Source organism: Ixodes scapularis, unplaced genomic scaffold (genome assembly GCF_016920785.2).
Source record: "Ixodes scapularis isolate PalLabHiFi unplaced genomic scaffold, ASM1692078v2 PGA_scaffold1__304_contigs__length_218370807, whole genome shotgun sequence".
Classification (NCBI taxonomy): domain Eukaryota; kingdom Metazoa; phylum Arthropoda; class Arachnida; order Ixodida; family Ixodidae; genus Ixodes; species Ixodes scapularis.
Genome location: NW_024609846.1, coordinates 26,610,059 through 26,637,947, shown reverse-complemented (window position 1 = coordinate 26,637,947; position 27,889 = coordinate 26,610,059). Strand labels below are relative to the sequence as shown.

The 27,889-nt window shown below is 49.3% G+C and overlaps 1 protein-coding gene across 1 annotated transcript; it reads left to right on the top strand.

Annotated features, from left to right (window-relative positions):
* The first annotated feature begins 151 nt into the window (after positions 1-151).
* Positions 152-27,758, top strand: LOC115332753 (glutathione S-transferase 1). The gene is made up of 5 exons (XM_029995198.4): positions 152-292; positions 17,019-17,077; positions 21,915-22,056; positions 26,300-26,464; positions 27,619-27,758. Exons 1-5 carry the CDS (start codon positions 152-154, stop codon positions 27,748-27,750), a joined length of 639 nt encoding a protein of 212 aa, XP_029851058.2. The 3' UTR covers positions 27,751-27,758.
* Positions 27,759-27,889: the final 131 nt, after the last annotated feature.

Genomic DNA, 27,889 nt, shown 5'->3' with positions numbered 1-27,889 from the left:
GAAATGACGAACCTAAGAACGTGACGCCATCGATGCGAGTGTAATTTAGAGTCACGTGACTTCTGTTTACGCGATTTCCCTCGAGGGAGGCCCTGGCTGCAGTGCGTAGCACTATTGTCCGACGTTCAAAGTGCGAAGGTCTCCCGTCGCCATGCCCGTGGAACTGTACAACTACGAGTATAGCGTGCCGTGCCGCGTGGTCAGGATGGTCGCCCAGCACATCGGACTTCCGCTCGTCCTGAAGAAAGTCGACATTTTCGGCTGCGTGCACCAGAAGCACGACTTGATGAAGGTAAGATGTCGCCTCTTCCGCCACAGATTAATGCGCATTTGGGCGAAGCATGCATGTTCTTGTTTTAGCGTGTGCACTGAATTCGAGTCTCGAGATGAAGAGAACATTGAACAGTGTCGATTGGGAATCTATGGAATGCGTTAAACACTATCCGGAAATCCACGGCTATTCATGAGCGAAGACTAGGTATCCGAAAATCCGAGAGGGCACAAGAACAAAGTATAGGAACGTAACAAGATAATACAGGCATTGAAAGGCCTTGTCATATGTTGTCGGTTCCTTTTCCTATACTTGGTTATCGAGAACTCTTGGATTTCTAGAAGACTGTCCAGCCGCAGTCATACAGGACACGCTCTTCGCGACACACAGTAACCAACTATCAGCGGTCATGCCTGAAGCATGTCCTTTGCTTCAACATTTTATGCTTCCAACATGTACAGGTTTCGTACGACCAATGCCCTAAAAGGAAAAAAACACGCTTCAGAGTGTCTACGGACTGTCTTTTGTATGATACAGTAGCAGTGGGACATGGATTTTAAGCTAGTCTATCGCTGGCGCTAAGTTTATTTTTTGCAAACGCCTAAAACTCTGTCGGGCCAGACGGTTTCCTGTGCTGAAACCAATCTTTACACGTTTCAGTTCCATTAAAGGGGTACGGAAACGAACATTTTCCCTTATTTCTTTTTTTAGATATGATGTTGTGGCGGCAGCCCAGAAACACTAGTCTAGACTATTGTTTCTGCGCTACCGGCAGAAAAGTCAAGAAAGCTAATATTAAAACGAATCAACAGATAGAATATTGAGCTTGTTGGCGGTCCGTGAAGATCCGTTGGAATGCCGTCACGTCATCGGCCTCTAAGAAGCAGCGCCAGTTCGCGGCAGTATAGCTCTCTCGTGGAGTTGCTCAGTCCTGAATGTGACTTGGCGGAGAACGCTAATGAGTTTACTAAGTTGTATATGTTAACTTCCCCAGTGCTTCCGCAACGTGGATTCCCCACAATAAAGATCGCCGTTCTTTGCAGAAATTAGGTAGGAGCTTGATTTGAGGATGCGAGGACCTCTGCAGTGATTTCCCTACACCCCCCCCCCCCCCTTGTTTTCTTGAAGGCACCCCCTTGATTTGCAACGACTCCTCTATTCTCAATGCTCCCCCCCCCCCCCTAAAAATTTAGACGCTCCTGGGAAAACCCCTGGACCCCTGCCATGCCAACCATACCACTCCCAGCACCCCTCCCCCCCCCCCCCCCCCTCCTCCCCCGGGGATACCCTGTGAACAACCTGTCAAATATGGCACCCAGTAAACAGCTTGTATACGTAGCTTGCAGGTGCCTCTGTTGCTGGTTAGTGAGGGTTATTTCTACTTACTGGTTCCCTCGAGCTACTACTGCTGCGGTGTGAAACTAACGCGGTAAACCGAACGCTCGTGGCACATCAAATACCGTCATGGCCGCGAAAGACGTTACGGGCAAGCAAAGTATAGCCGTAGCCTCCTCCATACTCACAAAGCCTGGCAGTTCGATGACGGAGCCGTAGAGTGCCTGGTCGCAGATTTGGAGCGCGAGGATTTGGTAGCACAGAGCATGTCTCGGGCAGTCTGGTCTTCAGCGCACAGCTTTTGCAGCGGCGAGGACGCGAAACATGGTTTTCAAACCCGGAGGGGAAAGGAGCGGTAGCCCGAGGAACGCGAGAAGCACTAGCAGACATTCCATCGCTCGGGACAAGTGTGTTTCGGCGTCTCGCCGCAGCGGGGCGCCCGTTACATGCCTCTTGTCTGCCACTCTACCTTTTCACTTTTGGTGGCCGCGTCACGTGACAATCTGCCAGGTTTTGTCAGTATAGTGGTGGAGGGTATGGTATAGACGCTTTACAGCAGCTGTGCATGGACGCCGCCATAAATGACTTTCAGTTTTTGTTTCCTCTTATTCCGTTTATTTCACTTCATCATTACCATAGCAGGCCAGGTTATTGCCATATTAGATTCAACTGTGTCCTTTTCTCCGTCGGCCTTTGTAGAGGATCGTCAACTACCATTTCAGTTGCTCGGCATCTCGGTGAGACAAGAGAAGGTCAGCAATGGCGGCTGTAATTTGGCGCGTGTTTAAAGCGTCTATAGGCCATATGGCGTACAGTCCAGAGCCGTGTATATAGAGACTTTGGTCAATGGGAGGCGCGGGCAGAGCCAGGGCGTGCGCCAGACTCGGAAAGAGGGCTTGGCATGCTCTTTTGACCGACCAGAAGCTGAAAAGAATCCCCTAGCGGTGGTAGCGAGAAACGGCCCTGCTCAAAGGTTTATGTTCGTATACGGTTTTAATAGGCGCGTAAGAGTGAAGTGTAGTAACTCTTCGGGGTTGAAAATAGAGTGCACGTGAAGTTTCGATCATGATCATGCAGAAAGATGTAAGAAACGAATGCGCCGCTCAACTCTGTTTTGCTCGGACAGTGTGTGACTGCTCAGACGGCAGATTCCCGGCCGTCGGCGCTTGGCGCAAGGATTATGTCGATCGTTCCGCTAGTCGCACTCTTTCACCATCATTTCGGATGAGCGTGATTGAAACATCACATGTACCATATTTTCAGTCACCGAGAGTTACTCCGCAATGCACTTATCAGGTTTGTTTCTCGCGACCACCGTCAGGGTATTATTTCCGGCTCCTGGTTGGTCACATTCAAATTTCTGAAGACGCCCTGGAACACGCCCAGCCCTCTTTCGGCCAATGGCGCCTCCTTATTATTCTCCTAAACTTCCCAACGAATGGCCAAACTCTGTACATATATGGCTCTGGTACAGTCCTCAGATATTACTACTATACTCTGTTTCACCTTATAATGTACCGCAGGAAAGGCTACAAGCGAGTGCTTCTTGCTCTGGGGCAGATCTCGGCGGCACAAGGTCTCGTGAATTAATGCCTCGTTGACACTTGCGAACCGGCGGCCGGATCCGCGAGAATTCTGACGCCCGGCGACGGAAGCAGGCAGAATATATGAATAATATGAATAACTATAGATCAATATCAGTACTTCCAGTCTTTTCTAAAGTAGTGGAACGCGTTATTTACAACGTTTAAGTGATTTCTGTAATAAACATAATATTATTACAAACAACCAGTATGGTTTCCAAAAAGGTAAATCAACTGAAATGGCACTGCTAAATATCAAAAACAAAATCATAGACAATATTGAAAATCAGTGCTATACTCTGGGTGTTTTTTTAGATTTCAGGAAGGCCTTCGATTCTATAAAACACGACATCCTACTCCGAAAGTTACCGCTGTATGGAATAAGAGGCAGTGCGCTAAACTTGATAAGCAGTTACATGACCTCACGTTTTCAATATACCGTCCTCAATGATATGCGCTCTCCTTTAGCAAAAATTCGATACGGTGTGCCGCAGGGGTCGATTCTCGGGCCATTAATTTTCCTTCTTTACATCAATGATATAGTAAACATCCCACAAACACCTAACATAATTTTATATGCAGATGATACAAATGTATTCTTTACTGGTAGCTGTTTGGATAGCATAGAAAGAGAAACAAATAATTGGCTGGAGCAACTTCATTTATGGTTAGGCTCAACCAGTTAGAGCTGAATACGGCAAAGACTAAGTACATTATTTTTAGAGCAAAAAATAAGCCCATAACTAGCGAAATTAGTATATCTTTTCAAAACTCGAATATTGAACGCGTGGAATCCTTTAAATTTCTTGGTGTTCGTTTTCACGAAAATCTATATTGGACTTGTCAAGTGAACAAACTCCGAAGGGATATTTCTAGATCAATTGGTTTAATTTGTAAGCTAAAATACCTTCTTCCAGCCTGGTTAAAAAAACAACTGCCTATATCTCCGATTCACTCGAGGCTGCATTACTGTTTATTGGTCTGGGGGACGACTACAGCAAGTAATATTAAGCAATTATTTACATTGCAAAAACGCGCAGTTAGGTCAATTGATAATTTACCTTGGACTGAATCGACTTCCCCTAGCTTTATTAAACATGGAATATTAACGTTAGACAATCTTTTTTGCCTAACGGTCGCAATTTCAGTTCATACTCAAATAAACACGAATCCTGCAATATTTTACGAAACATATTTATTTAAGCAAACAAATTACAATTTGAGACACCAGCAGTTTTCAAAACCTAAAATAAGAACTAATTACGGTACACAAAAAATATCCTACCAGATACCCGATCTTCTTAACAGAAATTATTGTGTATTCGAATTAGCCCAGACAATAGCGTCCGTGTTTCTTTTCAAAAAATACCTTACGGTATATTTCAATGTGCCTAGTGTGTATTCCTAGTATAGTTCACATCAAAATAGATTGTACATTTTTTGAGTGTCATATTTTTATCTTCTCAGATATTGTTTTTTTTATTTATGCTGTTTTTGATTCATTTCCTGTGCCCTGCTGCTGAGTGCTGTAACGGGGGTTGGGACCTAGTCAGGTGATTCGTTTTCGCCTTTTGTCCCAACCTCCCTGACAGTTGTGTCAAAAATAAAATAAACAAACAAACAAACAAACAAACAAATATCAGGCGGAGAGCAATATCGCTCTGGGACCAATTTTGAACGCCGGAAAAATGTTTTCTCTCGCCGCAAGCCAATCAGAACGCACGGGGGAAGTGGCGCTTGCTGACGTCAGATCCCCGCTGACGAGCTGGCAACGATGGCAACGAGACGCGCGCGGGCAACGCTACTAAAACACTCAGTTGGGAAACTCCCATAGAGACAGCTTTGAAAAAGTGGCCCCAAACTGTCTCCGAGCACCGAGCTAATGACGAACACAACGCCACCATTTCTCCCGCAGCGGCCACTCGAGGAACTGCACGTGACTTCTATTTCGGCTTTAAGAACAGATACAGCGGAGAAGGTTACAGGGTTTAAAGAAAAGTTTATTGACACTGTAAACTGCAAGACGTAAATCACACCGGTATACAATAGGAACATGTACGCTACAAAGATCCAGGGACGGAGGTAACGAAAAAACATAACTTAGCGAACCAAATATGGCCGCTGTTTACATCTCATCAGCACACACGAGGAGGGTTCTCTCCTTTACCTAAGAAATGTCAGTGTAAGCCAGGCGTAGCGTTCGGCTGGCTAACGTCATATCCTCCCCCCCCCCCCCCCCCCCCTTTCACCCCACTCCACGCCTCTCACACCTGTGCGAGAGGCGCGAAAAGCAAGTGGATGTGACCACCGACCAGCCGGACGTAGCGGCAAGACCACCGCCTGAGGAACTCTTCCTCGCCCAACCAAAAGAGCTCGGAGTCTAGGTGACGGAGCAGGGTACCCCGCAGTCGAGAGAGGACTGGCCACATTGCACGAGATCGTCGTTGCTGGCCAACCGCCGCACAACGATTCTGCCAGAGGACCAGTTGGCCGACTGCCAACAGGAGCAGGGCGAAGCCTCCGCGGGGGCACCTACCGCCTGACACAAAGTTCCAGATGCCGATACCCCGGAAGCCATGGTGCACCAAACGCCAAAATGAGCGCGCAACGGGACAATCAAAGAAAACATGAGTGTTTGTTTCTACCTGCCCACAGTTGGGGCACTTAGGGTCGGGAACAATGCTCCAGCGGTGGAGTCGTTGTCTTGTTGGAAGGACACCCCAGCCCCGACGCCACTCAAAATCCTCCACAGGTCCGGGAAGGCGGCGAGAAACCAACCAGGTCCACGGAAAGGCGTTCGCCCGATCCCTCTGCTCACGAGTGATCCGGGTCACGCAGAGCTCTTCGACGACGCGAGCTGGTGGCACTTCGCGCACTTCGAGGTCTGGTAACGCCCGCCTCAACTCTTCTTGGCAAGCCACCACCGCTTGGTAAAACGGTGGCGTTGCTTCTGCGCTCGGGTAAAGGTTGCCCAATGCGCGAGGAACAAGCACTCGGCGCGAGGGCCCTAGAAAATAAAGAGCCAGGGACCGTGCCGGGTGATCCGTGTCATCTAACACCCCTAGAACAGTGCGGAGGGAGAGCAGGCGGCACACCGTGCTGACGCAGGGCATGCCCCTTCCGCCCAGTGACGTGGGAAGGCGGAGCACCGACCTTGTCACTAGCTCAGTGCCCCTGCTCCAGTAAAACCGGAAGAGACATGAGGTGATGCGGCTAGCGAATCGAGAAGGGGGAAGTGCAATGTGGGCAACATAGAAAAGTTGCCCACAAAAAACAGCTCTTACTAGGTAAGCTCTGTCGCGGAGGGAGAGCGTAAAGGTCCCTGCAACAGCCACCTGACGTTCAACGGCGGATGCTACAACCTCCCACGTGCGGGGTGCCACTCCACGAGAGTCAAAAAACACGCCGAGAACTCGGAGCTCGTTCACAATCTGGATATCCGCAGGTAGAGCGGGAGGGGAGCCTCCAAACTCCAAAGCCTGGCTCTTGGTAGTGTTTAAACAAGCCCCAAAGAGTGCGCCATACTCGAAGAACAGCTGTCCAGCAGCCTCAAAACTGTCAGAGTTGCGGACAAACAAACTGACGTCGTCTGCGTAGGCGCTAACCACGACTGAGTCCCGGCCGGGCAGCGGAAAGCCACAAATCCGGGAGCAGGATGCAAGACGTCGGAGAAGCGGATCAAGACTGAGAACGTAGAGTAAGGGAGACAACGGGCAGCCCTGTCGTACTCCCCTACTTACTGGAAAAGGCGGAAGAAGACACCCGTTGACTTGCAAATGGCCAGTCAGTCCGCTGTATAGGGACTGAAGTAACGAAATGAAAGTCTCGGGGAAGCGAAAGGCTCTCAGGACCTCGAACAGATAACTATGCTCAACCCTATCAAACGCTTTCGCTTGATCGAGGGAGACACAGGCCCCCGACAGATGGGTAAAATTCGCGTACGAAAAGAGGTCTCGTGTGAGTGACAGGGACGAAAAAATGTTTCTCCCAGGCACCGAACACGTTTGAACTGGGCTCACCACATGGGGCATGACCGTACGGAGGCGCGAGACGAGTAGAGACGCTACCATCTTATAGTCTGCGTTTAACAAAGTGATAGGTCGCCAAGCCGCAGGATCCGATGAAGAGCCACCCTCCTTTGGGAGGAGGATGACGCGACCTCTTCTGAAGGATGGTGGAACTTCGCCTGTCTCCAGAAAGCCGTTCACAAGCTGGACTAGGGGATTCGCGAGGACATCCCAAAAAGTGACGTAAAATTCGGCTGGTAAGCCGTCGGGGCCTGGGGCAGACCCGACTTTCATAGCCCGGAAGACGTCAAAGAGTTCCTCGCGTGTTGTAGGACGGAACAGAGAGGAGCCGAGATCATCAGGGCAGGCCGGGAGATCTCCGCAAAAAAGGCGAACCCGCTCGGCGAAATTCGAGATGTTTACGGCGGGGTTCGAGCAAAATAGGGACGAAAAGAAATTTCGGAACACCGCACCAATTTCACGGGGGTCCTCCGAAAGGCTACCGTCCGCGAGATGTACACTGGGAACGTACGAGTACCCGTCCCCACCGGTGCGTGTGGCACGGAGGCACCGGAGCACCTCCGGGTCTTCCACCGGCTGGTCACGCAGCCGCTGCGCCACAGCACTTCGAGAGGACATGCTCAACAGACGTTGATGGCGATCGCGAAGAACCGTGAGGTACTCAAACATCAAGGAGGTGCGCACAACACCACGCTGCACAATGCGAATGCGACGGACAACCTCATTGAGGGCCTCCGTCGTGCGGCGCCGAAGCGACTTCCCAGCTGCCGTCGCGAAAAACCGGCAGTCAGACTTCAGCGCGTCCCACTGGGCGGGGGACAAGGCAACGGCCGTCAGTGACGCCCGAATCGATTGTCGTAAGCTAGAGATGGACGGTTCGTCCCGCAGTAGCGAGATATCTAGGCGCCATGTGTCGCCGCGTGGGTACAAAAAACCCGTCACATCAAAAACCGCTGAAACCGGGCGATGATCTGAAACATAGCCTGCAGCTGATGGAAAGGAAAGCACCTCGCAGCTGAGGAGACGCGATGCAAAATGTTTCTGGACATAGACGCGGTCCAGCCGGCTCGACGACGTGCCCCGCGACCACGTGGAGTCGTACGCAGCGCCGTGTAGTTCGACCCAGGCATCGCGCAGGTCGTGCAGCCCGAGAAGCCGAACCAGCTCCTGAGCGTCAGAGGTATTCCGCCCGCGACCAGGCCCGCGAACGTCTCGAGAGGAGTCTATTACACAGTTGATGTCCCCGCAGAGGAAGAAAAAACCGTCCTCGGGCACATACTGCAGAAGGCTTCTAAAAAAATCCCTCGCCGGCGTGTGGCCGCCACGAACTGGAGCGTAAACGCTTATAGCCCGAAACTTGGCATGACCGATAAAAAAACTGTACACAAGGATGCGGCCGTCCGGGTCGCACAGTGAAAAAGCACCTCGCAAAAACGAAGTGCGGAATATTAAAACGCCAACACCACGCGCGCAAGAAGGTGCGAGAGAAAAATAACAAGGAATCGAAAAACGGGCCTTAAATTCTGCCACATCCCGGGCAGAAAAAAAATTAGTTTCTTGCAAAAAGAGCAGATCGCAGTGATTAGACTGGGCAAAGTGTATCACCTCGCGCTGCTTGTTCGGATTCCGAAAACCCTGCACATTTAACGTCAGAATGTGTAGGCCCATGAAAAAAAAGTAAAAGGAAAACATGGCGGACAGTCGATTAGAATTCCAGCGATTCCGCGTAGTCAAAATTGTCCGCGCCGAGCCGCTTCTTTTTAGCTGACGAGGCGGGAGACGCGTCCGAGCCGCCGCTAGCAGGCGAGAAAACGCGTTTGGCATCGGAGCGGTCGTCCGGCATGTCGGCGTCGGGAGATGCCGACTCTGCGGACGACTCAGGTGACGTCGTTGTCGTCGAAACCTCTGGCGTGGGTGGCGGATGTCCCTGGCCTGGGGTCACGTCGCCTTCCTCAGCGATGAAAAGGCGGTCGGAATCGTCGCTCAGATCTTCGGAATCAATGCTGTGAGATTCGAGGATGGCGGCCGCATTCGACGAAGCGTCTGAGGTTTGGCAGTCGGGTTTAGCGGCAACGTTCGATGGAACGCGCGAGGCTTGGCTGCTGGCCGCGTTCGATGAAACGCGCGACGCTTGGCTGCCGGGGTTGGCGTCCGCGTTCCACGGAATGTCCGAAGTTTGGCCGTCGGTAGGGGCGGCCGCGTTCGATGGAGCGCCCGAAGCTTGGCTGTCGGAAACTCCGGCGTTCGACAAAGCGTCGGAATCCGAGACAACAGGGGGAGGTGGTGGGGTCCGCGGGCGGATGGACGGGTCCGAGTCGTCACCGGAAAGCTGGGGGGCTGGGTCGGAGACGGTGTCGACAACTCGCTGCGAAGTGCGTGGACGGTCCTCCCTGGGTTGCTTGGCGGCGGCGGCATACGACTTTCGCTGGACGCAGTCCGTGGTCGCGTGGCCGTGGCCGCACCGCTGGCAAGGAGCCGTGCAACCTGCCGTCGCATGCCCAAAAACGCCACATCTGTCGCAACGTGGGGTCTTGCAGGCGGGTCCGATGTGGCCTTCCAGCCCGCACCGGCTGCAGACGCGTCGCAGACCACGGTAGTCCACCATCACCCGGTGTCCCTGGATGTGGACGAAGTTGGGGACCGGCTTCGACATCTCCATCTTGACCACCCGGGTGCCGGTCCTGACGTCCGGGCGGTCTCGAAACGTGACGTGGTTGATCGCCTTCACCTTGCCGTACTGTGCGAGGACTTGCACCAGTGCCTCCTCCGACACGTACGGGGGAAGGCGGTACACCGAGACAAACACAACGTGGGCTCCCACTGGCTCCAGGGGGACTTCCACGTTACCCAGCGACAAGAAACCTTGCGCTACAAGTCGTTGTGCGGCGGCCATGGTGCTGACCGCTGCCATGAACCTTGCTCCACCGTGGTGTTGCAGGTACGACAGACCATCCCCGCCGGCGACGGCTTGAATGCTGTCCATGATGGCATCTACCGGAGTGTCCGCCGGAACATTAAAAGAGAAACACTGTGCCTTCGTAGGCGTCAACATGGCGGAGGCTTCGAACCCCGGGGACCACAAATAAATTGAGGTCCCTGGGCGCGTGCAAAACTAGAGACGCTTCACACGAACGAGCGACCGCAACCCGACGACAAGCCAACCCCCGTCTCCCCGGCGGACGCGCCGCGTTCAGCTACCGAAGTTAAAATGCACCTAGGGCGGGACGTGCTACCTGAAAGGCCCGCTGAGGCGTGGTTGTATAAAAACAATATTAATTGTGCCGCAAAACCCTGCAAACTAAAGATTTTAAAAACATAACGCGCCCCTCTTTTGGTACTAAACTCCAATAAATTTTATACAAAAAGAGTCTTTTTCGTTTGTTTTTACGCAAAAACAGGCTTTCAAAAAGCTCAAGGTGACCACAGTACAGACAATTGATAAAGAGTGGCGCTGTTGTCGCATTTAGCTCGGTCTCGGTGGACGCCAGCGGCCCAGGTTTCGACGGCGAGTTTCCCAACTGAGTGTTTTAGTAACGTTGCGCGCGGGCAAGGAGGAGGTTCGGGAGCTCTCGCCAGCTCTCGTCTGTTCGGGAAACTGCGAGACGCTTGTATCGTGCAAGTCACGCACGCGCTGCATGTAAACCGCGATGTCATATCTCGTTAACAGATAAACTGTTGACACGTGCTGCGCTGCCGCGCAGCCGCGTCGTACTATATAACTAATCGCTTCCTGAATAAACGTTGTTGTTGGCTTGACACATCACGACTGATACATGGTGTCAGAGTGGGATGCCGTCCACGTCGGCGGTAGCTCAAAGTAACGACGTCAGTCACCATAGCTATGGAACTACTCAAGCCACCGGAGCCACTGCTGCTGTCTGGGAACATCGCAAAAAACTGGGACCTGTTCAAGCAGAAATTCGAGCTTTTTCTGAGGGCAACGGAGCCAGCCAAAGAACCAAGGTCGGCACCGGTCAAGACCGCTCTCCTGCTGAGTGTAGCCGGGGATGACGCTTTGGAGGTATTCAACAATTTTGTGTTTGCCGAAAGCGAGAATAAGGAAGATTACGCGACGGTCGCACTCAAGTTTGAGGAGTACTGTAGACAACAGCAGAATGAGGTCTACGAGAGGTACATCTTTCGAACAAGAACGCAAGTTGAAGCAGAACCTTTCGAGCATTTTTTGCGTGAATTGAGGAAACAAGCACGCGGCTGTAACTTCGCGCAGTTGACCGACACAATGATTCGGGATCAGATTGTGTTCGGTACAAACAATTCAAAGTTGAGAGAGAAAATGCTCAAAGAAAAAGATCTAACGCTGCTCAAGGCTGAACAGATCTGTAAAGCAGCGGAAGTATCCGCCCAGCAGAACGAAGTGTGGGCGCAGGCGGAAAAACAAGTGGCGCTGGTGAAAAAGAAGCAACAGTACAAATGTGCCAAGTGCAACCGGCCGCACGAGCCAGGACGGTGTCCGGCATTTGGAAGGTCATGCTTCTTGTGCAGAGGTACTAACCATTTTGCGGCTTGCTGCAAGAAAGGGCCGCAAGTGAAGGAAGTACGCGAAGACCACGAGACCTTCGACATCCTCGACCTGAAGATAGACAGCGTCGGCAACCATGCGGACTGGATCATCCACGCAATGGTGGCGGACCAGCCAGTCGTCTTGAAGGTGGACACGGGCTCCCAAGCTAACCTGCTGCCTTATTCGATCTATCGGAGGTGCAGGAACAAGGCGAACTTGAAACCAAGCGGCTCTGTGCTTCGATCATACAGCGGGGACGGCTCAGACAGCGGGGATTCAACCGAGGAACTGAGAGCGACACCGGCCTCCTTGCCCATAAGACCGCCTACGCCGGGTTTGCAGGACCACCCCCTGACGCCGGTCCCACGACGATCCACAAGGCACACCCGTCAACCAGAGCGCCTGCAATACGACAGCAATTTCAACCAAGTGCATCCCATCTACCATTGGAACTCCTAATATTATTTATGAAACAAAGGAAAATGTATCGTGCAAGTCACGCACGCGCTGCATGTAAACCGCGATGTCATATCTCGTTAACAGATAAACTGTTGACACGTGCTGCGCTGCCGCGCAGCCGCGTCGTACTATATAACTAATCGCTTCCTGAATAAACGTTGTTGTTGGCTTGACACATCACGACTGATACAGCTCGCGCCGCGCACTCCGCAGGCGGCAACAAATGTGGACCGCCCGATATTTTTTTCGGCAAGCGAGTCCAGTCGGCGGCGAGTGCGTATTTCGCAAGTGTGAACGAGCCATGAGAGCAGCTGCCAACGCCATGAGCTCGCGGTTCCAGCCTTCGCTGAGGTACCACATAAAGGGAAACGAAGTATAGGCAATGGATGGATGGATGGATGAATCCGGCTAAGCCCTTTGGATCGGGTGGTAGCTTACACCACCTAACTATTTGGTTTTACCATTTAAGCTTAGAATATTTAAATTTGAAAATTATGTTCACTCCGCACTGAGAAGAAAGTGAGGCTATAAAACTGCCTTGCCATTAGTTAATAAGAAAATACCTAGTTTTCTCCCGCTTTCTGCCATCATTCACTTAATCTTTGCTTGGTAATCTCTACTGTCTTGAAATCCACTTTTCCTTCGCTGTCTCTAAAACCAGGGTGTCGAACCGGTCATTATTTCTGTTTGGTTCGAGTTCGGGTTCAGTAACGTCGTGTTTTGTTCCGGTTCGGTTCCGGTTTAGGGTAGCGCACATAATATCACTCTGGTTACCGGTTTTGATAAACGCGAACCGGTTCGAACCGGTTCCTAACTCGACCTTTTAATATTGACCGAACACTCTCTGCAGCCTTTTCTGAGCACGAGATACTTGCAATAGACCCCATCCCAATACTACTCCCTCTTCAGGAAGATATGAAAACTCTGCACAGTGACGTGCGCAAGACACCACTTATGTGGCAGGCTATCTGTATATAAGTGATCGGCTTTTCATTTTTATGGTGTCTTTTGCACATGCAGCTGTGCAGTACTTAAAACTCTGCCAGAAGAGGGCGTATTTTCGAGACGGGTCTATAGACCTTTCCGAAACAGAGCTTGTGGTCGGTGTCATCTTTAGTTTTCGTGCGTATAGCGCGTGCTTTGCTCGCTTTTCGAAGCGACAAACACGCACGTGCTGGGCTGTGAAGATCACACGCGGGGCTGTGACTTTGTGAACAGTAAAAGGTCTTTAGCTAGATTGCTTGTCCTCCGTATGTTTTGGTTTGTTTTGCTTGTTTTGCACACACGTGTTTTTATACACGCTACCTGCTTTTGGCACCCAGTAAGATGTCACAGCTATGCCCCAGAGTGGCTGACAGGGCACGAGAGGAAAGAAATGTGCCGTAAAACACAGAAACAGGTACGCCGCTTGCGCAGTTGGAGTGGTTTAGCTAATCCCGTTAAGCTGCGGTCGTGTATACGTCGGCCACACTGGCCGATGTGTCAATGACCGGGCACGTGAACACGCACGTATGCATAATGAGATGTGACCACATCTTCACAGCGCTTCGGGTTCCGGCGGGAAAAACGCTCTTCTAAAGATCTCATGATGATGCTTTGTCTAGTGACTTTGACTTTTTATCGCAAACAACGCTCTATGCAATTGACCCGGTCTGAGGGACTCAGACCGGCTCATTTGTACCTGTCAGCCACCGAACAAAGTTATGGTAATGCCACCACAGCGAACGACGTTTCTCGAATATTCAGTTGAAGACGATGAAAGAGGACTTGAAACAAAAATGAGAAAATGGTTGAACAGGCGATATGCTGGCCTTGCTACTCTGACAAGCTTACAAAAAAATAGTCATTTTCTTCTCCTCCTACCCCCCCCCCCCCCCCCTTTTCCTCCTACCCCTGCCCTCCTTCCAGGGTACGGTGCGTCGGCGAATCATCGTCGAGTAACGTTGCCTCCGACAACCTATTGAAATGGACCACAGGCGACCCTATAAACTATACTGCCGAAGCAGCGCGGTACTTGTCCCCCCTTCCTTCAGGGTGATCGCTGCACTCAAGCGGAAGCGCACGTGGTGCGCCCACGGTGCTCGATTGGCTAAATGGCTCATCGGCTGCAACTACGGTCCATCTTGAGGTCAAACATTCGCGGACGGCCTCCGTGCCTACAGTGGCGCAATCCGCTCCGACACTTGGACATTTCGTAGCCAAGCGGTTTTGAAATAGCCGCCGCCGCTACCGGGCCGGCCAGGGTCAATTCAAGAAACAAAGCAAAGTTGAAGCTCTCCAGACGATGATGTATTTTTGACTACGTATGCAATAAAAACGAAATGTAAAAATATTTCACAGAGTGTAGGATTAGTTTTGGCGACATAAGAAAAATAAACTCCCGCAACTTTTCCAATTTAGACCAATTATTGACACAATTGGCCCTGAACCGTTTTCGTTGAACCGGTAACCGCCACATCAAAATTATGGTTTCGTTCCGGTTTCGGTTTTGTTCCGGTTCGGTCAAAAATAACGGTTTTGATCCGGTTTTCGGTTCGGGTTCGGTTCGGGTTCGGTTCGACACTCTGTCTAAAACCCAATGACTTTATTAAATCTATGTTGTCTTCGGTAGGCATAGGGTGAAGCCCTTTACTGTAGAGCATCAAGTGCTCAGCCGTTTCGTCCTCCTCTCCACAAGCAGTGCGCACTGTATCCATTTCCTGGTACTTCGCTCTGTATGTTCTGGTTCGCAGAACACCCGCCCTCGCCTCAAACAACAATGAACTTCCCCCAGAATTGTCATAAATGCTTTCTTTGGCAATAACTGTTTTGTTTGATCTATAGCTTTCCAGAGCCGTCTTTGTCTGCATTCCGTCTAGCCACCGATCCCTTTCTGTGGCCTTAACTTTCTTCTTAACTGAGACCTGCTCTTCCGTAACTCCACTATAGCCTAAAAACTTTCCTCTTAATTTCCTAGTGCGCTGTCTCCCCTTTGTGTCCATACTCCTCATGTATAAATAGCTGAAAACCTTTTGTGCCCATTGGTCCCCATCCATTTGCCTCAACCGATTCTCAAATTCCATCTTGCTCACCGCTTCCCTGCTCTCAAAAGACGTTCATCCCATGTCTCCTTGTACTCCCTGGTTTGGCGTATTGTAATGTGCCCCCAAAGCCAGCCCACCTACTCCGCGCTGTTTTATTTCTAGTCTTGCATGCACTTCGGATTTCATGCATAGCACTGCGTTTCCAAAAGTCAATCCAGGGACCATGACCCCTTCCCAAATCTCTCTCACCACTTCATACCTGTTGTAATTCCAAAGTGCTCTATTTTTCATTACAGCTGCATTTCTGTTGCCCTTACCTATTATATACTTTTCACGCTCACTGAGATATTCCGCACCATCACATATCCATACTCCTAGATACTTGTAGTTACTAGCTCTCTCAACTGTAATATTCCGTATCTTCAGCCTCTCAACTTCATCATTGTTAAAAATCATGACTGCTGATTTTTCGCTACTGAATTCTAAACCTAATTCCTCTCTTTCCCTACCACATATGCTCATTAATTCCTGCAACTCTGTCCTGTTGTTAGCCATTAGTACGATATCATCCGCATACATCAATCCCGGCAAAGATTGCTGAATTTTCTGGCCTAGCCTACTGTACAAAAGGTCGAATCCAAGCCCACTATTCTCTAGTCTATCCTCCAATCCTCTCAGAGATTCTCACGCGTTGACGCTACCAAGCGGCCAGGCTCGCAACTACAGTACCTTTGACCGTGGAAGAACTATTGACGTCACGAGCGCGATACGCAGATTGCGGCCACGTCATTTCGTCTACGTACCCCTTTATAAGGGTGGTGCAATGATTTTAGTGTTGAAGAAATGGGCAATTTCTCTTTATTATATTGTTTATCCAAGCACAAGTTGGCAAAAACGCGTCACCTTGCCCCAAAAAACTGCTATTTCGGTGCGCAATCGCAAAGAAGAAAACGAAGTATTTGTCGATCTGCAGCCGCTTGGGGTGGTTAACGGAACTGGCGTGTGATGCACTCTGGGGGATACGCGGAAGTGAACAAAACCTGTCCACCTCCGCTGCTACACTCGCCGTCACCCCCGTGGTGAACCGTCTTGTGTGTCGATCGCTCGCCGCGACCTTCGACGATGCTATAATCCTTTAAAAGTCGCTAATCGCGGAGGAAGCGGCTGGGGTCTCTGAAGAAAGAACCCAAGGAGAAACCACGTGATCCCCCAGAGTACTACGTCCCTCGAAAGGCGACGTGGAGAGTTGAGAGGCACCTTGACCTTTCGATTTGTTTCATTTTTTAGCATAAAAACTAGCGCTCGCAAGAAAATGCTGTTTTCCGTTCTTCGTTCCATGGGTGACAGTATAATTTCCGCAGTTTATTAGCCGAAATCTGAAAACCGTTGCACCGCCCCTTTAATGACTGAAACGGGTGTCTCGCAAGTTGGGAGCATACGCAATTTTGTGCTATCGACGAGTTTTGTTTTCCAAGACCGCAAAAGCGGCGCCCTCACTCGTTACAATTTGTGAAATCGGCTAGATCTGGCGAATCGCAAGTTTTGGAAAAGACAGCGAACAGATGGGACACATTTGCCTTCTTTTGCTGCATTACGATGTAATCCGTATTTACTTTCATTATCAGCTGCCCACTGTCCGGTCGGTTGCATCTTGTGGTTTGCTCAGTTGCGTACGTCATGGAATAGCCTCAGCTATAAAAAGCTTTGGTAATAGTTTCCACAAAGCCTCACGCTGCTTTGCCTGTCGTCCTCTATGGCGTAAACTTGACACGTGTGTTCTTTCTATAATTACGACAGATAAACCCCGCCCACACGACACCCAGCATCGTCGACGGCAGCTTAACCCTATTTGAAAGGTGAGTGTTTTCAACAGTGAATGAAATTGACCATGCCCGATAGATAGGTGTACTTTAGTACCGACATAGGGTCTCTAGAGCCTATCTATACGTTATGACCTCTAAAAATTGCTGGTATCTGCGTCCTAATTACAGGCTTTATCAATACTGATATCATTGGCAATCTGAATAGATGTAAATTGGTGTATGCCCGAAAACGCCATTGCTAATTTACGAGTTCTTGTTTCATGAAATCAGTCGAATGTTGTGACAATACTCCGGTACCAGCGAGCTGAACAATATAAGAACTACAATTATGGTTTAGTCTCTGACGGTTCGTGTACTACAGTCTCAGTTCGGACACTATAGGGAGCATTCACTGGCGGCCAGAGTTGAGTGCGCAGCTGCTCAGCGCTTGCTGACGGCGAGCTTCCAGGGTGCTTTTGCAACGTGGATGGATGGTTGGATGCTAACGGCTGTAGCCTTTATGACGGTTGGTAGCCTGTGCCACCTAGCCGAAAATTAAGAGCCAAATGTATGATTTATTTCCTTCGTCAGTTTGTTTACCCTCTGCAATTTCGTAACTATCACCAGGCGGTGTGGGATATCACCAGAATAACCTTTGTGGGATCGGGCAAAAAAAAATAAAACTAAGAACATCACTTCCCGTTCTTTCCCCTCGGCGAGGAAGTCGGCAATTTTCCACTGGTCAAACCTAGTCGGCATTACCCCGACACCGGGCCCACTAGGTGACTTTGGCTAGAGACTTTGGGCCTGAGCCACGCGGGAGGAGTGTCAATTCTTCATTGTCCTGCCTGCCCCACCCGCGTCCGTTAGTTGTACGTCATTCAATTCTCCCTAGATAATTTCCGCCAGTCTTCCAATCACCTCTTTATTATTCAAATGCACTTATTATCCACTCTTCCACTCTCGTCTGCATACCCCAGCGCTCCGGCTAAGTCCGTCACCCCCTCTGGGAGGGCGGGGGCAAGCCCTGTGCACCTGAACACCATATGTTCTATTGTCTCGTCTTCCCCTTGGCAACGGCACAACGCGTATCCCTTTCCTAATATTTTGCCCCCTATCTCCTACTAGTCCTCAATACTCCTGTTCTAGCCTCGAATAACAGCGAGCTCAGCCGTGAATTATCATACCAATATTCCTTTCTTATTTCCTGTCTTCGTCCTCTATACATACTTAAAGCTGATTTTCCCTGCATTCTTTCCTCCCGCAAACTCTCCTCAGCTTCTTTTACTTCCTTTTCCACAGAGCTAGTCTGCTGTGTCCCAGCACTTGACTTCTCGTATCTTAATTTCAGTTTTCGGTTTTTGATTTGTCTATTAATGTTCAAAGTTTTTATATATAGATGCTTATATGCCTTTCTCGACCATCATGTATCCTCCATGGTATCTAGTCTTTGTTCAAATTTCACCTTACTGCTCGCCTCTCCAGCCTCGCAAGATGCCGAGCCCGTGTTCCCCTGCAGTCCTTCATTTGGTGTATTCCCAGGTGCCTCCAGTGCCAGTCTACCCACGCTCCTCTGCCGGGTCTCCAAGCTCGACTGGACCTCAGGTTGCATGCATAATACCGCAAAACAACTTCTCAAGACAACCCCGGCACCAAGACTCCTCTCCATATTCCCCTAACAACTTCTCATTTATTGTAATTCCATAGTGCCCCTGCATAATTGCTGCATTCCTTTTTACTTTCTTTTGAATATTTTCTTTTTGTTCTTCTAAGTATTGTTTTCCCTCATTCAGCTATAATCCTAGCTATTAATTTGTCTTCAGGTATTCTATTAAAAAGTCTCGAATTTTTGGAGGGTCCCCCTCCTCATTCTTATAAACGATTATTTCCTACTTGTCGCTACTGAACTTCAGGCCCAGAGTCTCCTGCTTCTTTACAGATCTTAATCAGCTCCTGTAACATATCCCGGCTATCTGCTAACAGTACAATGACGCCTGCGTAGAACATTCCTGGTACAACTTGATTTACTTTTCTCCCTCTCTCCATATATGACAAATGAACACCTAAATTGCACTCTTCTAATGTCTTTTCCACTCTACTCTGGTATAACATAAAACAGAAGAGGTGATAGAGGGCAACCCTGCCTGAGCACTCTTTTTTATTTCTGCTTGCCATGTTATAAAAAACTTATTTGTCTATATCTGTTGTGAAAACCTAATCAAGTGTGCATCTAAATCATTCTCTCTCAGTTGTACCTAGAGTTTCTCCTGACGCACATTGTCGTACGCCCTTTTAATATCTACAAAAGCTATTCATAACTGTTTCCCACTCAGCCTCCACTCATCACCTTGATAGTGTGCAGTGCACACTATCGAGGTTGCCTACCTTGGGAAGCTTCTGGTAAACATACCCAGTGAATAGTGCACTTAAATATGGCGTCCAGTGGGTACCCCCCTATAGTCGCCAACAAGCTGAGAACGGCAGGGAGAAGCTTCGGTTGTCCCAGCATGTCACGCGAGGTTTCTACCTTCGACTAAAGTCACTGGATCCTGGGAAAGTAGCGCCAAGCTCCCCGTATGGTCGCCATCTTGGTCCGTGCTTGGTTGCAAGTGTGTCAACGGGCCTTGAAGGTGATTTTGGTGGTCTTCCAATTGCACGTGCTTACTTACACGAGTGGGAACATGGCGGCGGCCAGATGCCCTGTTTGGAATCGTCTACACCCTTGACTTTTAGAGCGCAGCTCTTAGGCGCCCGTTTCCGGGTTGAGCGGCGTCGCCGTTGCCGTCGCCGTCGGCATAACCGTGCATTGCATTATGGGACGTTTCCATAATGACGTCACACGTGACGTCACATGAATGAATGTGACGTCACGCGAACTTTAGCGGGAAAGTTGCCCCGCTAAATTTAGCAGGGAAATTGACGTCACGTGACCTTAACACCCATTCAGTTTTCCCGCTAAGTTTAGTCGGAAACTTTTTGCTAAATTTCCCGCTAAATGGGAGGGGAGCAGGAGAGGAGGGGAGGGTACGTACGGAAGGGGAGGAGGGCATACCCTCCCCTCCGTACCCTCCCCTCTTCCTCCTCAAGAGCTGCGCTCTAATTCGGGCTTGCAGAGAATTGTAAACGTCTTTTTGTTCTGTCTTTTTTTTAGTGAGGCACCGAGACGTTGCTTCCTTTCTGCAAACAGAAACGAGTGCCGTACTTTCGATTGTTTTGGAGCCTGTAAGACTGTCCACTATTTAGATAGTGTTTCAGCAAGACACTGATCCCGAATGGTTCCGCAATTGCATCCGGGTTTAAAACCACCAGATTGAGAAATCAGCGAAGCAGTTACTGCGACGAGAAGTACGAGGTCGGTTGAAAGGAGCAAGTCTACGAAGCCGCGTGGGCCAAAACCTCTTAAACACCGCAAGCGTAGCGCTGGGGCCCTATGTTGCGCTTTTTGGAACTCCCACGGCGACTATTGCGAAGGAAGTGACGTCAACAACGCAGCAAACACAGATTGGTTGATAATTGGTGAGTCGCGGATGACGAATTTCCGCAGAAGGAAACAAAGCTCAGGTTTTCTTTGTTTTCTTCTGTGGAAATTTGTCATCAGCGACTCTGCCAATCAACATCCAATCTGCGTTTGCTGCGTTGTTGACGTCACTTCCTTCTCCCTAGTCGCCTTGGGAGTCCAAGAAGCGCAACATAGGGCCCCTGGATTTTGTCACCGGAGCCCAGCGTGAAATTGGACACAATTGCTACGGCAGCGCTAAGCTCGTGTGCTCGCTGATTGGACACGGGAGCCAGCCGAACGCTGACGCGGCGCTCGCGTCCAATGTGTGCTCGCGATGGCCTCCGGGAGCTGAGAATCCGGCACCACGGCCTAGACGTTGCGCGGACCCGATGGCACGTTAGGCCTTCGAAGGAACCGCATGATAGGCCATATGCGAACTTCCTGCAATCATCATCATTCCACGCGGATCCGCCATATTGGAGGGGCTTTGCCTACTTCCACCTGTGGATGGACGAGGACAATCTGTAGTCAAGTCGGTTTTCACGCTATCGGGTGGGTCTATGTATTTGTGCATTCGATGGGTTGTTATTTACTTTCTACGCTAAGGCGAAGCGAAAGACGGACTCGATATCGTGGAAAGGAAATTGGCAGCCACGAGGTCCCTAGGCTTGTCACTGAACCAGTGCACTGGGCCATCCAGGTAAGTGAGCGGTCAAAGACACTGTGTGAAGGGTTCGGACTGGACGAGCACTACCTAATATTATTTCAAATCTACGACTTCCATTTCACCGGGATCAATGTGTCTAGGAGGAAAATTTCGGTTTGGGACCCCCCCCCCCCCCCCCCCAATTAGTGTACTAGAATATGGGGCATAGCATTGGGACCGGCACGGCTCGGCAATGGGAGTTCGTGAGTGATGCGTAGACAACAATTACGGCGCTGCCAAATCATTCAGCGATTAATGCGTTTTAATAGTTTAATTTTACATTCCTTCATTAATTTATTTTTCTTCGCCGTCCGCTTTGGTTTCAGGAACAACGTACGCATGTCTTGCAGGCGCTCGGATAGCGTACTACTTCGCTTCGATGGGCTCCGCCATCTTATCTCTCATCTGACGCTCGAAACGTTTTATACTCATTTTTTAGTACATAATTTTTATTTCTTCGCATCGCACATACAAAAGACAACGTGTTCGCTGCTGACGTCATGACAGCGTTATGTGCGCCTCACGCATGTTGGAAGCGTGTTTCATTGGTACAGATGTATGCTTCGGACACGTACCGTTTTTGTAGGACCCATGGTGACCGCCATACATCTCAGACGGTAAATGCACACTGTCATTTGTACGATATGTGGAGTGTGACTGCCGCTTTGCACGCTCTGTCTCCGCAGCCGTGCCATCATCACGTACCTGGTGGACAAGTACGCGCCAGACAGCCCCCTCTATCCTCGGAACGTCGAGAAACGAGCCACCATCGACAGTCTCCTGTTCTTTGATATCGGCACACTCCAGAGGAGCCTCTCCAACTTCTTCGTGAGTTGATTATCTGTCGCCCCTGCTTTGACCGCTTGTGCGCGTCTTCAACATGCGGCCACCTTGAGGTGTCCACGATCCTGACTCTAGCATTACGAGTTTGTCAAAGCTTGTCCCTAAGAGAGACCCTTTTCAAAAGTGCGCGACATTTCGTTGCTCCTGCTCTAATTATCCACGTTGGCCATTGTTTGGGCAACTACTCGGAGCACGCAGTGGACGCGAGGGTTGCGTCAAATTTGAAAACAATTTCTGCGTCAGCGTTCTCCAAGGACTCTCTCACACGCTTCGTGCCCAGTGGATGGATGGACGGATGTTACTGGCTATACCCTTTGTAGCAGGCGGTAGCTTGCGCCACCCAGCCTAAGTCTAAGAAAGACAAACATTTGATTCCTCCCGCCCTTCTAAGCCAATTTTCGACCCCCTAAAGCCGATTTTCTACCCCCTACCACCAGGTAGTGTGGGATATCACCAGGATGACCTTCGGGGGATCGGGCCAAAAAACTGAAAAACATCACTCCCCGCCTCTTCTCCCCGGCGAGGGAGTCGCCAATTGTCCTCAGGTCAAACTTTGTCGGCATTACCCCTACACCGGACCTACTGGGGGACAGTGTTCAGACTTTGGGCCGGAGCCACGCGGGAAGGAGTCCCAGTTTTCCTCTGTCTTGCGTGTCCCTAGCTGTGCTAGTTAATGTACACCCTTCAATTTTCCCTAGATAATTTCCCCCAATCTTCTAATTGCCTCTTTGTGACTGTAATCCTCTTCTCCTCAGTCCCTCCATCGTCGCCAGCAAACCCCAGGGCCCCGGCCAAATCCGTTACCCTTTCAGGGAGGGCAGGACGAAGCCTTGTGCACTTTAATACCAAGTGCTCAAGTGTCTCACTCTCATTATTGCAGGCAGCACATAATGTGTCTATATCCTGAAATTTAGCCCTATACGTACTCGTCCTCAAAACTCCCGTTCTCGCCTCGAACAGCAATGAACCTCCTAGTGAATTGTCAAGCACATTTTCCTTTCTTATGTCCTGCTTTCGTGACCTGTACACTGTTAGAGCTGATTTATCCTGCATTCTTCCCTCCCACATTTTTCTCTCTGCCTCTTTCACCTTCTTTTCCACTGAAGTAGTCCGCTCGGTCCAACAAATACCGACCACCAATCTTGCTCGATGGACTTTCGAAAAAAAGGACTATTCTAGCCGAAACGAGGCTGCTCTGCTTCCACCAACATATTGGTACGAGAAAGAAGACGCTTTCCTGATAGCAGGTTGCAGAAACATCGTGTAATTTGTAAATCAGCCCCTTCGATGTTTCTCTTTTTATTTCTTATTCGTTTTGTTTCGAGCATATCAAAAGTCAAAGTAACCTGGCGCTCCCTTACAAGTCCAATTAATATCCAATGAAAGGGGGTGAATTTTTATTAAAACGTACAGTGCACAGCGACACGACAGAAGAAAGAGGAGAAAAAATCGTTAAACTTACAACTCAAGTTCAGTCGTCAAGGCGGAACCTGATATTCGACGACCAACAACAAAAGACACGCACACACACAATGACATACCACGAAGACTTGCATACGTTACAAAAAGAAGTAAGGAATTACAATTACAATTATACATTGCTCAGTTGTAACATGTTACAGTTACAATTACGCTCGCATAAAATAAAATGGCCTTTACTTCAAAGAGTGATACGTGACTTTCGCGGCGTGACTTTCAACCTTGCTGTAGGCCCGAGACGTTTGCGTGGCGCACCCTTACGGCGAACCAGTGTGACGTCACGGCGAGGACAGAATTTTTCCCCGACTCGCCCCTCTCGCCCTGTGGAGGCCGTGACGGCGTTAGCTGTCGGCACGCTCGTTTCTATCCAATTTTTTTTTTCTGTGTGTGCGTGTTCTTTGTAGGAGGTGTAAATTTTCGTATGTTGCTTTATTGTAATATGGCCTGTAGCTGCAGGCGAAACTTCAACCAACATTTCAGGCATGGGTGACAGGGCAGGCAAAGCATATGAATCGCAGCTGGTATATGAAAATAAAGAAATATGGCCACAGGCCACAATTGCAGGAGCATCACTATAGATTTACATCTCACAAAATAAATGCTGCTAATGATCTAAATGAATTGGCAGGTTATGTATACTATTTCTTCTTTTTTCCTGTATCTTTGTTTTTTATGATCGCAGAAGCAGAAAAGCTGCATGCTGCTTGAGCCAAATACAGTCTTGGCCACGGAGACAGAATCACAAGTGAGACAGCCCAAGCACAGGGGCAAAGTAAAGAGAAAAAGGAACATTTATTTATATATATTGCTCGTATTTGTTTTTTTGCTAAATTCGGATAGTATTTCAATGGACTCCACTGGTGGTATCTGTGGACTTGTTTATATCATCCCTCAAGTAATGTACAACAAGCGTAAGCGAAGGTGTCTAGCCCGTTATTAGTTCCTTAGGCTCTCAAATTGAGATTCTAGCTAAATCAAATTGTCCTGAAGCTAAAATACTAGAAGCTTCCTCACACAAACTGTCGCCCTTCACGGGTTCCACATTTTCTTCTAGTGCAGCATCTACCACTGGACAGCCGTTCGGATGCTATCGGCGGAATTGCCTCCGCCGATAGCATCGAGATTTGGAATACAATTATAAAGGTAAAAGTGACAAGCAGGCTCATAAAATGTACGGGGAAGCACGTCAATATCGGCCTAACCCGGCGTCTTGTACACCGGGTAAACAAGGTCCCGCTCCTCGAAGTGCTTGCGGCACACAACGGCCAAACCAGGAAACCGGTGCAGGGAAGCAAGCCGGATGCGAGATCGCGGAGCGTAGTCCTTCCCCTGTCGTCACGGTACACCTGACCCAATCAGGGCGCGGCGACCGCAGCGACGCTTGTGTTCGCTCTCGGGGCTAATGGGGCAAGAAAAAAAAAAGCACGAGTGTTATGGAAGCGTTTATTGTTGCCGCAACCCACACCTCTGTGGCCTCGAGCAACATCTGGCTCCCAAAAGTGTCATCGGACATTTCACCTCGTTTCTATGCGAAGATGTCGTCCGCCGCGCTGAACAACTTTCCAATCCGCCTTTTTCCAAATGGGTGCTGCCATCTGGACGCGCTACTGGGTTCCAGATTGAGAGGCTAGAAAACAACGCGCTCGCAAGGCCTCTCTGCCCGTTCGACACACCCAAAACGTCAGCTAGATCCTGCTGGCCCATTGGGACGCTGTGACTTAGATACGCTCCAGCAAACTTCGCTTTTGTCCCCAGTGTAAATTATCCTCCTCCATAAAAAGTCATTTATTTCCATTGAACAGAAGAAAGAAAAGACAGAGTGAAAGGGCAAAAATAAAAGGCGAACACAAATCAGCTACACTAGCTTGTGTGCACCTTGACCTTATCTTTTTGGTTAAAGCGAAACATTTTGACTTCGGGAGTTCGCCTAATATTGTTTGCAGAAAAAGTCCGGTTCTTTGTCATCTCATTGTCCTTTCACCTTCGTTGTGCGCGAGAAAGCTGACGAGTTATGATTTGTAACCAACCAAGCCAAAGAACAGAAACATTTGATTTGATTTGAGATTATAAGTAACGTGAAGAAAGGCTTTGAGCATCTGAAGAATGCCATACCTTGCGTTTTTTAAGTACAGATGGCGATGTGATTCTGGTAGATCAAGTGAGAAATTCTGGTAAATATAGCTTTCTTTACTATTTTTTGCCAATATTCAAAATGCCCACATTTTTCCTCCCTCAATGAAAACAAAAAAAAAATGTAACGATCACACCATTTACATAAAAAAGGTTAAAAAAAATACTTTTCACCTTCTAAAATATGTAGTTTTTTCCCTACAAATGTAAGGAATTTCAAGTAATGTCGTTACTTGGGACGGATTACGTAAGTCTCCATACCAGCAGATTCCAGCACCCTTATCGCGGTCGCTGTCGTCGTGATAGAAATTGTAGCTCTTTAACAGATAACGAAACCGACGGGGCACTTACAATCTTTCTTTAGGAGCATAATCATCTCCGCTTCGATGATTTTTTTAGTCAGGTAATAGCGGCTTCTTCTAATAACTGGGCATTTTCTAAAATCGGCAGCACACCCACACTCACGACAGTGAATACCCGAGTGTCCCAGTGAGTGTTGTGCATACCAAATGATCTGAGCGAGCCAGTTTGCAAATACATACAGCACATTCCAACTTGACAGGGGCAGCCAAAGGGTGGATAGCGTCAACTCCATCGTTTCCCCTTTGTCTGCATGCAGTTCCCCATCTTCCTGGATTCTCGCAACGTGAGCCACACGGCCTGCAGGGCCATGGTGCACGCCCTGCGGGAGCTGTCCAACCTGCTGCGAGACAACAGGTACCTCACGGGCTCCGAAATCACACTGGCCGACATCGCCGTGGCGGGCTCCCTGTCCCTGGCTGACGTACGCTTGCCCCACTTTTCTGTCTCCTCAACTCCGACTTTAGTTAAACCGTGGGCTCGGACAGACACTAAGCAAAAGGGGCCAATCGCAGGCTGCAAACGCCAAGTTGGGATGTCACTTTGACCGTATACACCAATTCATTGTTTACGAACGAGGGCATTTGCCCACAAGGTGTATAAAATCCACGCGCCCAACCTTTTTTTTTTTTTTTTATGAAGATATTTGGGTGGAAAATCGGCGTTCGGCAGTACAAGTTTATTTTTGTGGAGAAAAATACCTTGCCATTTCTTGGGAGGGGGCCACCTTGTAGGTCGAAATGGGCAGAGGTCGGGAGCGCGAGCTTTCACCCCCCTATGCTCCGAGCGTCGATGCGCCAATACTCGGCAACCGAAAAGACCAATCAAGTCTCTGCCCATGCCCAATTTCACCAGTGCTCCCGCCTTCTCGCACGCCTTTCAGTACATAATAAGGTAGTTCCCAAACTTGTGTGCACAGCTAAATGAAAGTTGCGTGTGACCACGCGCGTTTCTTTGTAAGTCGAATGTATTTGCACAAGTAGAATTTCCTGGGTTTCTTCTCCACACGGATGTTGTTTAGCACTAGGGCAAGACGCCCTGTTTCCCGATGAGTTTCCTCGCGTTGCTCGCTGACTTTAACCATGTATAAACATATTAAGTTTTTTACTGTATTTCTTTTGTGTGTGACCCCCCCCCCCCCTTTTTTTTTTACACACACAGTTCACGTTTCGCTATACCGCAGACTTCTCATTGAAGATTCCCAAACACCGCTCCTAACGTTTGATTTGATTATAGCATAATGTCCTGAAAGGCATCTTGGAGCTTCCGGCGGCTCAGACCCTCCCTTCTCCTTTCCTGTCCGCTATATACTCATCCCAAACGACATTGGCAGAGGTACCGCTCAAGAACAGAATAACAGTCGTTCTCAGAACCCTCGCAACGCAAATGAATGAATGAATGCGTAGTTAATTTTTGTGGTGCAAAAACACTTCGCTTTTCTCGGCTGTCCCCTATATAATCGTGACTACTTTTCTCGCCTTCCTTTGCGCGTTTGGTCTCCGCTATACTTTTGAATTCTTCAGCGCAGGTGTTAAGATACGGTTCCACGGCGACTCCAACCATGCGTTTCTCTTTCAGATGGTCGGCTTCAAGATGAACCAGTTCCCGAAGGTTCGCGACTACTATACCGCCCTCAAGAGGGACCTTCCCTACTTCCGCCAGATCAACGTCGTTCAAGTTTCAACGCTCAAGTGTTTTGCCCGCACGTAAACCTCTTTACGAACCATCCGTTCCGATGTTTTTAAAGGTTTCAATAAAGATTTTTAACCTTCGCCAAACGCTAGTCTGCCCAGATGTAGCGCTGGCGGCTTGAACTAACTGCCGAAGTTTTAGAACTAAGTTAGAATTC

Coding starts and splice junctions, on each gene's coding strand:
- LOC115332753 (XM_029995198.4), top strand. CDS start 152: ATGCCCGTGGAACTGTACAACTACGAGTATAGCGTGCCGTGCCGCGTG. Junction 293..17,018: donor AGAAGCACGACTTGATGAAG/GTAAGATGTCGC, acceptor TAATTACGACAG/ATAAACCCCGCCCACACGAC. Junction 17,078..21,914: donor AGCTTAACCCTATTTGAAAG/GTGAGTGTTTTC, acceptor CTGTCTCCGCAG/CCGTGCCATCATCACGTACC.